Source organism: Scatophagus argus, chromosome 2 (assembly GCF_020382885.2).
Source record: "Scatophagus argus isolate fScaArg1 chromosome 2, fScaArg1.pri, whole genome shotgun sequence".
Lineage (NCBI taxonomy): Eukaryota > Metazoa > Chordata > Actinopteri > Scatophagidae > Scatophagus > Scatophagus argus.
Window position 1 is genome coordinate 14,088,547 of NC_058494.1, and position 13,724 is coordinate 14,102,270.

Here is a 13,724-nt window from a genome sequence, read left to right on the forward strand (position 1 = left end):
TGAAAAGAAGCAATTCTTATGCTAAAACACCGGACCTCCCACGCTGCTGTGAGCAAAAATGTACAGCTGCTCAGACATCTGTAACAAAACAGATAGTCAAGTTTCAAAACCGCTCAATGTGTCAGAACACAGAATGAAAAAAACAAACAAAACATGAGAATTAAATAGTTTCTTCCTAATAATTTTTCTTGTCTCTCTCAGCTTCTTTCCCTGCCTTTCACTTTGTACTTCCTCCGTTCCTTAAGCAGCGTTGGCAGCCAATTTTCAGTGTTCTTCCAGTCTTGTGACAGCTGCTAGAACACACTGATTATAGTACTGTTTTGTTAAGGCAGGGGAATAATTGAACGGTAATTAACTTTGCAAAGCCTTCACAAAACCTCTCTGTACAAAACCGCTCTGTACATATTAACATTGTGTAAAATAAAAGTTACTAAGCCAACAATCGTATCCTCTTTCAGTTTTCATTTGATGCCAAAAACAACTGATCCTGTCTGATAAATGAAAGTGTGAAACTGTGGATGTGCAAGAAGCTGCGTGGGTGTGCATGTGCGTCTCTGCATGACAGTGAAGGTGCAAAAGAAAGTGCAAGATCAAGATATCAAGTGGCACATTGTAGCAGAAATTAATTGAGAAGAACCTAGCAGATCCCTATTTCTCAGGGATTCCGAAATAAAACCGCAGCAGTTCATTGTGAAGAGTCACTCTGGATCATTTAACCCATCAGCTAATGAACAGCTCTTGACGGATTAGACTGGGAGCGGCTGAGCAGATTTGAAAAAGAGCTGTGAGTTCGGGGACTGAGTTTCAGCCATGATGATTAATGAATGATAGTGATGTCATCGCACCACCAGCCAGCTAATGATCCAGCCTGTCCAAACTGCACATCCCCCGACATCCTCATACTGAACATCCAGTAAAGCTGATCGACTGATTAAAGCAGAGTGTTTAAGTAAAGTGCACTCCAGCTGGCAATTTTAAATAGCTGACTTTTTGTCTGTATGTCTGCAGCTTTTCACTACAAGGCAAATATTTGACGTATATGAATGGATAGAGGAGGGTGCTCAGTACCCAGCTCAGCACTTAAAGACACAGTATGTAGTGTTTAAAGGGGGTGAGGGGTGGGGGATAAAGCTAATTTGGAAGATTGATAAAACAGTCATGAAGAGGCACATTGGGCAGATTATGGGGTTTATATGTAGTGACATCATCGTGCCTAAACATCACAGTCCCGCAGCAAAGCGTTTTTAGAAGGGCTCAGACCAAAAATGTAATTTGAATACATAAGAAATCCTACTGAGGAGCTGGATATTGATATAAAAACCTCATAAAAACAAAAAATAATGGACCCCCCACCTCCAAAAAATGTTTTGCTGTGTTTGATTGTGGGCTGTTTGAATTCAAAGTAAGACCAGTGTTAATTCCTATGTCAGTAAATACCAATTGAGTTTTTTTGTCTACAAGAAACCAGCCAAACAGAAAGCACTGCAACAAATAAAAAACTCTCTCTTACCCTCCAGTGGGTCTCTGGTCAGCCCCAGCTGGTTGATGATGTATCGAGGGATGTCTGCCTTCATCAGCTGCCCCTCCTTTGCGTGGTCCTCTGCTGCCTCCAGTAGATGGTAAAACTCCTCAGGATTGAACTCCTGTCATTGCAGGAGAAAAAGGTGCCAAAGGAAGCCACCACATAAGTACACTTTGAAGCTAAAACTGCCACAAATACACCATCAGTCAAAAGAATTCAAATAATTCAGATGTAGTATTCAATTGAAAGCACAAAAGTGACTATAATCAGAGCTAAAGTAACAGGCTGAAAACAGGAAACTCTTATCAGATCCTGATGACATCAGATAAGCTGTTATTTGAAAGTCAACACTTGTTACTGCTGAAGCGTTTGATGTGTGGAGGATATCCCTTCGTTTGCAATATTTAATTGATCCTCAATTTTTTATGTCATTTCAAAAAAAAGTCACAACAGAATGAGTGCTTTTAGACAGCTGCATTGCTGTTAAACTGGTGACTTGGTAAGTACACAGGGGATACTGTGAGACGCCTGTCTACTATATATAGCAAAAATATGCCTCTAAAATGGTAATGGTAATAACTTTTAAAAAAGTAGGCCCTATTTATATATTGTATTTAGGACTGCAACCAGTGATTATTTTTATTGTCCATCTGGTGGTTAATCTCAAAACCAAATGCTGGACTAAAAATGACCATCACCAACGTTTTCCAGGAGTCAAAGACATTCAATTTACTGTCATAAACAAGTAAAAAACAAGTTGGAATACTAGAACTAGCAAGTTTTCATTGAAAGAATAACTTAAAAGGCAGGTCAGTTACAAAAAACTGCCAATTTTGTCAATTAACAAATCAAAACTTCATAAAGGTTCAAATGTCAGAAAGTAGAACAGCTTAGTGTTGAAATATCTGCAGGATATTTTCACAATATTGGTGGATAGATAGACCATATCCACATCTGATTTTTTTATACTATTTTTGATATCTCAATATCAACAAAAATCTAATGTCCACTGCACCATAACTGAAGCCAATATGTTGATAACATATTGCAATAAAATGTATCACAACAATATTTTTTTCAAGCCCCACAGCAGAATATTGAACCAAGATAAATAAACTTCCAGGTTAGTAGCAACACAGGACGACCATCACTGAACTGATCACGTGTCACCCCACATCTGTGCATCAATATAATTCCAGTTTCACCTGTTTCTAATCACAAAACTAGGGTTTACTTCAATCCGCTGCAAATTCATGACCAAACACCACCATGGGGCTGTCAGACAAACACAATCAGCGTTAATACACCTCCAAATTTTAAATTGCTTTCTTGAAACCTCCTTTTTCCTTCACTGAAACAGCCTTTTGTGGTGTCCAGTGGGATTCAGTTTCATTCCAGTTGGTGGAATAACATTTTGATTAGAAAGCAGAGCCCGGGGCAGCCAGCATCGTTTCTTTCCTCCTCTTCTCTCTCATATCTGCTCCCCTCGACCAAAGAAAAAAGAGAGAGAGGGGGAATTAACCTGCCTCTCTGATAGCTTGCTCTGCTCCAGGATAATATTCTTGCAGCTAACAGCCTACTGACTGTGTGACATTTTCACCAAATCAGACCTTGTAACTGACTTGAATACTAAATGGACTCTACAGCTGTGAACAGCATTTCTATCTGTGTGTGTCTCCTCCTCTCTAACCTACAGGCCATCAGGACCTTGAGTCTGCTCCACATCCCGCCTGACCCTGTTGACCTTTCCTGACGGTGGCCTGGCAACGGAAAGATGAGCCGGGAGGACTGGAGGAGGGGCTGTTCCAGTGACGAACACGTGGGGCCATCAGTCACTGAGCTGATATCCAGGTATGGCTAATCCCCCAGAGAGTCTTGGTATTACTAAGCAAGCTGAAGTGAGTTATGTCGTGTTTGTACCAAGGACACGGTTTTGTCTCCCTGCTGACTTGATGTGCTGCTGAGAAGACCGAAAAGTGGTGGAGGTGGAAAGAATATTTTACAGTTTCAAGTAAGTGTGTGCCTGGTTGCTGCAGACACGTGCAGCATGTCTGATGCCCTGAATGACAAAGCTTAAACAAAACAGTGGCCCCTCCTGCATAATACCTTAAATTCATACATCAGCACCTCACATACTGAGAAACTGTGTGTATTTATTAACTATTATTGACAATTGCAGGATTTTGATTTACATTGCAAAAAACTAAAAGGGAGATGTGGGCCCACGTGTGTTTTTAATAGTTAAAAGTTAAATGCTGGTGTGTTCCTGAGTGTACATTCCTTGTATGAGTGTACAAATAAATCAGATTCATTTAAAATTAGATTTATAAAATTCAGACTGGACACACAGTAGATAGCCCGCCCCTCCCTTCTGCTCCTTCTTGAATGCCATGTCAGAGTTGAACCTCTATCTCCAGGTGTTAGGACTGGAGCAGATTAAGTAGAACACATTCAGAAAAAAAACAAAGAAAAAAGAAAAATATATCTTGTTTCGTGATTTCATACACACTCATATGGTGAATCCGAATCAGCATTTGTTGAGTTTCACTGCTGATTGTGTTATCACACAGAGGGACAGAACTCACCAAACACTCGAGGAGTCTGGCTGGACGAGATATGATGATGAAGAGCTTTTTGACCAGCTCAATGACGAAGGTGAGCTCTGAACTCTCTGAGCGCTCATAGGCCTGATATTGAAGGAGAGACAGACAGATGGGGTCAGTTTAGAGATGTGCAGTGTTTTAACTGAGGTATCACTTTACGTTCCTCTACACAACTCACATCATGCAGCAGCCTCTCCAGGTTCTCCTGTAGCTCACAGAAGTAGACACTGGTAATGACGCCCTCACGTGATTTGGTCAGGCAGTCCCTGGACAGCTCAGCTACCTGGTGGTGGATGAAGCTGAGGACACCATCAGCCAGAGGCAGAACGTTCTCCGGGGAGTAGTTCTGGATGAACTCTGCCAGCCTCTCCTCCATCTGAGCTGTGGCCTGATAGAAAACAAGACAAGACAACAAGTGGTTAACAGGGACTCAGTCAGTCAGTTTGTCATGTTGGGAGGCTGATGCTGGGAGGTTAATGCAATCAGCTGTCACAGACTTCACATCAAATCTCCAGAAAGGAAGTAATTCACTTTAAAATGCATTTAACATTTTCTTTGGTCAATGGAGCGAAGTAGCTTCCTGCTGTCTTCAGATAGCAATGTGCAATGGATACACCTGACCACACCTTTTTTTTACAGACCAGCACGCCTGTGGCCACATAGTGGGGTGCTACACGATGTTGGTACGGGGTGTGAAAATGACAACTGCGTCACTTGTGCTGCACTGTCTGCCAGCTTGCGTCAGGCATAAGATAGAGCCCAACGGTTTCTATTTTCAGTCTGTGGGAGCCCAGTTTAGAGGTGTTTAGCACAATAAACAAGTGTAGTCCATGTTTTGCTAGATATTTAATGTAAACTACAATTAATAAGTGATTTCATAGATATGTTAAACAATATATTTTTTAAAATCAGCTAGTAATCACTGGATTTAATTCATGTTTTGTGTTTTGAGCTGCAACAGAGCCACGTGCTTGCCACTTGAGTCGTGGATCAGCGGTTAGGGTGTCAGACCCGTAACCGGTGGATCGCTGGTTCGATTCCCCCGTCCCGGTGTCCATGGCTGAGGTACCCTTGAGCAAGGTACCTAACCCCCACTGCTCCCCGGGCGCTGCACGCGGTCGCCCACTGCCCCGGGTTTGCTGTGTGTGTGTGCACGTCACTTGGGTGGGTTAAATGCAGAGAACAAATTTCGTTGGAGTGAGTTCCCTCCAATGACAAAATATGTCACTTTAATCTTAATCTTTTTTTAATCTTTGAATACTCCTGAAAGAAAAAAACTGTGGAATAAATAGATATCTTTGTTTTATCATTTTTACACCGGATTCGTGTGGAAGTTATGCAGCATACACCTCCCTGCTCACAGAAACTCTCTCAGAGCCTGAGTCATATTTTCACATCTCAGTCTATAATACAGGATATGTGAGTTGATTGATTTTACGCTCATGATCAATGAATCATAGGTCAGGTCTAGCATCTCAGACATGGGCTGACTTCCATGAGATTTCACACATGCAGAGTCAACAGCTTACCAAGAACAGTGCAATAAAATCTCAGTAGAAGCCCTCTGACTAAAAGCTGCCTTTATGTTGGAGGTCAGGGGAGATTTGTAAGCCTCTTTCAGAGTTACAAGGGTGCAGAAATACAGAGATAACTGCTTAGTACAAAAGCAGCAGCATGAGGGACTCCCTGGAAACACTTTATCACAATGTATTCAGGACTACTTAAGGGATGCTGGTTCACTGTGAGAGCCTGTAGTTTGACCTTTGGGATAAGGTCATAGGAAGTGTTTACTGCATATAATATAGTGCCACAAACGAAAACCATGTGGAACATTTCAACAGCTTAAATTAATCCAGGATTTGAATTAAATTTGAGCAAACAGGGCTTCACTGGTTCCTGACCTTCAAGGTCCAGTGCTGGTACTGTATATCACCAGATCTCTTGTTGCTCTACATGGTTTTCTTTTACGCTTATTATAAACAAATCAAAACAGAGGGGAATGACACAACTACAGCAAAGGTCCACCAGCTAGGAATCAAACTATCAGCATTGAAGGTAAAAGGTTTTGATCCTTATTCCTTGCCATTTATATTCTTACTCATGTAGTGTTGTGACCATTCTGCCCGTCTTATCGGTGTCCAGTGTCATAAACATAATACTAACTTAAATTTCCCAGGCTGTGCTGAAACCTTTTCACTCTAGCAAGAACCATCACAACTGCTGTTTGCCTGGACCTCCTCTCACAAAGATGTGGCAACACTATTCTCTGTGCCTGCAGTCGGGTTGGGGTTGAAGCTTCAGGCGAATCAACTTGCGGTGTCAGAACCTGTAAAAGCTTAGGAAGTTTTACTGTTTCAGAGTAAAAGTAGCTTTTCCTGTCAGTGTTGCTCCCAAGTGACAATCGCTGTTCAAGAGAATGATTTACACATTGTTCACTAGTCATTCCGGACACACGTTCACTCCTTGTGGTGGTGAAACATTTGAATCCTGAATCTAGCAAATATTTTAAAGGCAACTCGCTGCAGCTTAAGAGGTGGCCACTGACTGCATGCATATTGTTTGTGTGCATACTTGATATGAGTATGCATGCAGAGTTTACACTTGTGTGTTTGTTTGTACGAGGCTGACCTTGGGGAAGCGCTCCTTGTAGACATGGTTCATCATCACTATTTCATTGTCATAGCAGGATGGAGAGCGCCCCGGGCTGAAGGGAGACAAACACAAAGAGAGCAGGAGTTGTAATATACAGCACTGACTCAGAAAAACAAAGAAGGCAGGAGTGAGGGGAGGCAACCTGTGAGACAGAGACAAGCAATTCTGTATTTTTCACTTGAATGAAGAAGTAATTCACTGCTTCCCCACATGTACTGTCTGTATATTATGCTAATAGACTGATCAGAAATTCAGTACACTGTACAGTTTAGTGCATCTAATGGATCCGGGGTCCTCCTGCACATTAAACCACGTTCATTACGACCATCAGACGTCACAGTCACGTGTATGCTTTCCAACACACACACATGCACAGAAATACAAAAAGGTGAAGCAAACTCAACGTGTGGCAGAAATGAGCGCCAAAAATGTAATACTTTCATTTCAAGGCAGCTCAGACGGTGCTAAATTACATGTTCATAACAGAAAAGCACATCATGAATTTAGAGGTCCTGTTGGCAAACACATTATAGTTTAGTTTTCCAGACCGACAGATGTGATATGAATAATGACAATGAGGTATGTCAAGGTACACAACACAGGCATTCTGCACACTGAAGATATGAGATATGGTATTATCTAGGGCAACAATTGCTGAGGAGCTTAATATGAAAACTGAATACTGATTAGTAGTGACGTGTTGTATGTAGCTGGGGCATGTTGCATCCAGAGGGCAGGCTATAATAGGTGTGGTTGGAGGGAGTGTACACCAGAGACTTCTGCTAATGGAGAAATTGCTGCACTCTGGAGAGGCTTAAAACACTGGAGGGTGAAGAAGTGATGCTGATATAATACTAGTGGTGGTGAGCAAAACCTTTGAGGCACTTGTAATATGTTTGCTTCAATTTTCTGTTACTTTCTACTTCAGAGGTAAATACTGTATTTTTTAGTTCTCTATGTGTGTAAAAATTTTACATAAGAGTACATACCTAAGAGTAGCTTGTTAAATAAAATGTTATAGATTTAGTCACCCAGCAGCATACAATAAGTGTTAGAGGTGTCTTTTTTTTCTTTTAATCAACAAGTCTCTTAAAAAGAACTGAACCATTGATGTACCAAAAATGTAATTTACACTTTTACGTACATGATACTGTTTTATACAGTTCAGTAAACGCTATCCAGTCAGCCGTTGATAACTCATAAATCTCATCTAACACCCTATGATATGCACTAAATGGAGAAAACTAAATTTGTATTTTCTCCACAGCTACGGAAACTGGGAGTAGCTCTCAGATCTTCACTTGAAATGGTACACTGATTGAGAAAGTTTCTCATTAGAAATACTAGACATCTAGACTGATGACAAATTTACTCTTAAAGCTTAAATAGATGACTTAGGGCTGACTTAAGGGTGAAAGACGCACCTTGGTGCAACAGGTCCCGTTGCCTGGCCCTCCCTCCCTGTCAGGCATGATTAGCACCTTTATCTGCTCATCTGTAAAGGACTACTTCAAAAATGATCACCTTACCCGTTGCCTCAGACATTACACTCTGTATAACACTTGTTCGCAGGACTGGTTCACACTACATGTTCCCACAGTTAATTGCTAATCTTGTAACAGCAACTTTGGATCAACTCACTGAGTAGGCTGAAATTTGAGACATTGATCGGGCAATTCAGATTTTTGGTTAGATGGTTAGAGGTTTTGTAGATGTTATGTGTGCCTGTTTTACTTAATATGGTTTAATAAGAAGAAAAATTATTATAGTATTGGTACTTATATATTGAATACCACTTCCGTGACTTTTTATCAATATATTTATCAATATAATAACAATAACATTTAATAGTAGTGAGAGTAAATCCAGGCATATTAGCCACACAGCACACTCCTAAAAGGTGAGAATTGTGAATAAAATTGCATGCTATGCGTACATTTACAGTATACTTTATTATTACTTACATGACACGACAAAATGTTGTTCTTAAATGCGAAAAGAGCAAACAAACAGAGTCTCTCCTCTCATTAAATGGCACACAACAGGCACTGACACATACACAGAGGGTGAAATATACAAGAGAATACACAAAAAGGATCGTGATCTAAATAAATGATTAAGAGCCCTCTGCATCTCTTCATGACAGAATGAAGTTGTTCCTGCACACTAATGAAGGCCTCCCTTTCATCATCTTAAAGAGCAACTTGACATCCTTTCATAAAAGCTCGACGTGTTGAATTCTGGTTACTTTTGTTTATTTTTCTTCACCAGATGAAATTATCTACTTACAAAAAAGGTTTTGAGCAATGCTGCCATCTTTTTTGAATAATCAAAAATGAGTCAATGTTACGACTGTGGTTAGAAAAAAAAACTGATGGTTTAAACAATGAATCATGAATGTTTTGTATCTGGAGAAAAATGTTGCAACATTATTTTCATACTGTGTGTAAATGTAAGTTTCTAAGTCAGGGGACTTCCTGGGAGTGTACTTCCTGGTACAAGATGAAACCAGGTCTTAAATCCTTAAACGTCTTCCATTCTTAGGGATGAATTGCTTAGAAAAAAAAATCTAAATCAAAATGGATGCTGTGGGGTGGCGGTGGGGGTTCATTTGCTAAAATTGTCTTTTGCCCATGACCTGCTGTGCTCTCACCTGAGGCTACGAGAGCGAGGGCGCACGTGCGGCGAGCGTCGGCCCCCGTCATCGTCTGTGATGCTCTCAGTGCTGCCAAAGTGCTTGGACAGGAAGTGCAGCTCGTCCATGGTCGGCTGGAAGGGCAGCTGGTGTAGACGCTCCTGGGATGAGCTGGATGACTGCAGAGAGAGAGACATGAAATAGAGACAAGGTTAAAATGTGAACTCTTCCTTTTTTTTTGGAAAAAAAACAAACAAAAAAACCCGCATTGCAACTCCAGCATCATCAAGTTTAAAAGTAAATATCCAGTGATGGAGAAATCAGAAACAGCAAATGGCAAGATCACCTTAATTGATGTGTTGACGAGAAGAGAAGAGAAGAGAAGAGAAGAGAAGAGAAGAGAAGAGAAGAGAAGAGAAGAGAAGAGAGCACAAGGTGTACTATGATGACTATGAGTGGGTGGAAAGATCTGAAACAAAGAAGCGCCTAACTTAAAAGAACAAGGAAGGAGAAGAGAGAGAAATAAGAAAAATATCCAGAAGGAGTTAGTGTAGGAGGGCAAAACAGAATAATGTGGACTAAAAACCAGAACAAAAAGACTGCAGGGAACGAAAGTCACTGTTCGCAAAAGTTGATTGCTGCTTTAAGTGTCTGCTGCCTCAGGGGGGTTAATGGCAGTGTTATTCGGTTTTAAACAAAAGACTTTCCTTCAGTGCAGGAGGGAAAAGCCAGCGTGGATCAATGGGTGGTTTAATGAACACATCTCCCAATGGGATGCCGTGGTTGGCTTTGGCCACACAACGATTTCTGCTATAAAAATCCATTCAGATCTTAGCCACTTGCCACCTGCAGAAAAGCACTGAAATGATGATGTTATGAATGCAGTAAGTCCAGCCAACAGAATGGACTGAGAAGTTCCCTGGAGGTGCAGAGTGCTCTGACACTGAGGACTGTCACACATGAAAACTGTCTCACATCGATCTCACACCATTCATGCAGTAATAGGGTGCAACCCAATTCATCCAGATTTCCTTCACTTTCATCTTAGTCCTTCCCACAGAAGACGTGACAACAGATGCAAAGGAAAGATGCGAAGAGAGAGGAACTGAGGAACAGAGAAAATAAGCTAGAAAAATGAGTTGTGTCAGTTCTCAGTTCTCTGACGGTGGCACAGCTGGATCGCCTTTGCATCTCTTTTGAGGTTTGTCTTTACACATATTAGGGCTGGGCAATCTGATGGTTTTTGGTTGTGATGGATCTTCAAGGAGCTCATCATGTAATTCCAGGCAAATCACAGAGATAGTGTTATTTATTGTCTACTTACTTTTGTTTCCAAACTTCACATAACTTCACTGATAAGCAGATCTGCCCTCATGAACACACCAACAGAGTGATGTAGTTGACTAGAAGGCTATGCTGATTGGATGAATTAATTCATGTTTTGTCTTTTGGTGTTTTAAACAATGCAACATGAGTCGCAAAATGGTGGAAGAGAAGCTTGTGCCAAAAAAAAAAAGAAAAAGTTAATGAAATATTGTGCCTTAATGGTGAAAATGGACAAATTCATAGCTAATTTCAAGTCTGGCTCAAGATTGCTGTTAAATAGACTGCAATGTTGTTTTTGGACCAAATTATTCATCCCTGCACATACATTTGTTGTATAAATAACAGTAATAAGGGTGTCCAGGAACCACTTCCAGGCTGCTTCTTTTTTCATATTTACTCCCACACAGAAAAACAGGACATAAAATTATTCTCTGAATCTTTTCTCCTTAAGAACTCGTAATGTACAGATTCAACCACATTTTGTAAATGGACTTCACTATCCAGACACTGAATACACACGAGCCATTTCTACAACAGCAACAACACCTTCTTTGTTAAAACTAGTTCATTAAATATTTTCATCTACAATTCTGTTTTTAAATTCATTATTTCCTAAGCAAAGGATAAATATGCTATACTAAACTCACATCAAAATATACATAAAATATCTTGCTGGCACACAGAAATTTTCAGCATAAAATGTGACACCAATAGAAAGTGGGCTTATTGTTGAACTCTTCTCCTCCTGAGGTGAAAGGGCAAAATGACAGACCACTTTCCAATGAATGATGACAGTGTTTTTTGTGATTCCTTTATTTTTAAGTCCTACAGTTCAGCACAGATCAGATTATTTTAACAAGAAGGTGAATTTAGATAAGTAAAAGGTGAATTTGAGGGTTATATGACACCTGGATTGTATTTGTTCTCCTATAAAGCTGTGGTGTTGTGTTGGACCAGAGCCAAAGCAGCCTGACGAGCTTCAGTTCTTTCACCTCTAAGATTTCATCTTTTTGACTTCCCTTCTAATGTTTACATTTCCGACTATTTCTGCAGCTTTTCTGCATAAATTTAGTTCATATCGAGCTCCTTAAGTAGGAAAAGTCCTCCACACGCACACACACACACACTCACAAATCTCCTTTCATCTGCTGTATTCAGTATGCAGGGGTCCTGCTGTAACTAATCAAGCGAGTAATGGCCCATGTAGGACGTGGAGGTGTGGGGGTGATGGAGGTGGAGAGCAGCACGAAGAAAAACCATCTCCAGCCTCGTCTACCAGTGAAAAGAGATCAATCAGTAGCCTGCGGTGTATGTCTCCCCATATGTACTGCTGTGAGGGACACTCAGTGAGAGAGATGATGTGCGAGAAAGCAGCAAAGATGCAGAGGAAGCGACCGCGTTTAAGATGGCACAGAAATGTACAGAAAGTGGATTGTGAGTCAACACCTTGCCTCCACCTGAGCATCACACACATTAAGGTCCATTTCTCAAATGGACTATTTACCAAATGGGCCTTGGCAGAGTTCATTTGGCTGAGTAGTCTCTTATGCTTCAAAGATCTTTCACTGAGACAAAAGTGAACATTGCTGTTGTCTCTCTGCTTGCTTCAAAACACGTTTCACTTCCACCTACACTCACTTCTATTTGTCTCTGTTGCCCCTCTTTATCATCCATCTCTGTTTCTCTGGGGATAAAGTTGTGGATAGAGAAACAGTTAATGGAACCGTTTGGAACTGCAGGGCAGAAATACAAATTGGTTACATTTCATTTCCATTATCCTTGCTCAACTTTCTTTTTTTTTATTTTTTCTCAGAAAAGCCAAGTCATCAGCTGTGGATAAATCACATCGCTCATATCTTAGCAACTGTTTATTTATTTTTAGTTCTGCTTTACATGTGATGCATGTTTCTCAGCACTTAAAGGCGCTGAGATAATTGGCAGAGACCCGTAGCAGCAAGTACAAAGTCAACAAACACAGGGGCGTATGTGTGTTCGAGTGTGCACGGCATTTAGCTGCAAGTGCGGCGTGTAATCGTTTCAAAGCAAGTAGAACGTGCAACTTTGGAACACAAATTTACAAGCACAGTACACACCAATTTTATGCATGAAAATACATGGAAATATATTATCTGCGTGGCATCCATATTCATGCAAACGATACAAAACCCACTGTGTCCATTAGATGAAAAATGTTAAATACAGTTTTGTGTGTCGATTTCATCACTTAGGGCTGGGCAATCTGATGCAGCTAAATTACCAAGAGAAGAAAAAGCAGATCCCACACTTCACGTCTATTATTTTTCTGTTTTTCTGATAAAGCTGAAAATGAAAGAAACTGCTGTGTTTTAATCCCATGACTTCTCGTCTGTCACGCTATGAAGATGGGAGGCATGAAGGAATTTCTCCAAGAAAACAACATAACCATCACAAGAGACTTCAGAGGACCTTTCAGGAGACTGCTGCTGCTCTGTGATGTCCTGTTTGACAGCAACAAGTTTTGTGTTACAAGGACACTCCAAGTAAGGTCTATCCTACAAATATAATAATACAGAACAGCTGGCGGAAGGTGCAGGCCATAGGGAGAAAACACGCCAATGATGCAGGCGCTGATCTGGCAGATGTCTGAACTGACTCACTTTATTTTATATATGCATGGAAAGATTTGAAAGTTTGGTGCCTTGATCAAGGACACTTCAACAGGAATTGAGCCCCATACCTTGTGATTATTGGCCAACCTCCTCTTCCACTTGAGCTACAGCTGCCCCACGGGACATACAAATGTTGGAAATGAACTGTACTTACACAACACTTTTGAATCTTAGGAGGAGAAAGCAAACCACAAACCTCTCCTTTACCCACTCACACAGCAATGTGATGAAGCCTCATATCTGCAATTAGGCTATGAATATACTTCTATACAAATATGACAATCAAAATCATCTGAATTTGTATCAGTGCTGATGCTGACTTAATTAGGTGGATTGAG

General features: G+C 40.7%; 1 protein-coding gene across 5 annotated transcripts in view; it reads right to left on the minus strand.

Moving 5' to 3' along the window:
- LOC124071241 (microtubule-associated serine/threonine-protein kinase 1-like) overlaps window positions 1–13,724 on the minus strand; it is a 61,663-nt gene that overhangs the window by 18,426 nt on the left and 29,513 nt on the right. For all 5 annotated transcript variants that reach the window (XM_046411767.1, XM_046411783.1, XM_046411775.1 and 2 more), the window contains 5 exons: window positions 9,431–9,591; window positions 6,754–6,829; window positions 4,304–4,513; window positions 4,108–4,209; window positions 1,511–1,643 (listed from right to left, as the gene is read on the minus strand). In XM_046411767.1, coding sequence (XP_046267723.1) covers window positions 1,511–1,643; window positions 4,108–4,209; window positions 4,304–4,513; window positions 6,754–6,829; window positions 9,431–9,591 — 682 coding nt within the window. The remainder of the gene's footprint in view (window positions 1–1,510; window positions 1,644–4,107; window positions 4,210–4,303; window positions 4,514–6,753; window positions 6,830–9,430; window positions 9,592–13,724) is intronic.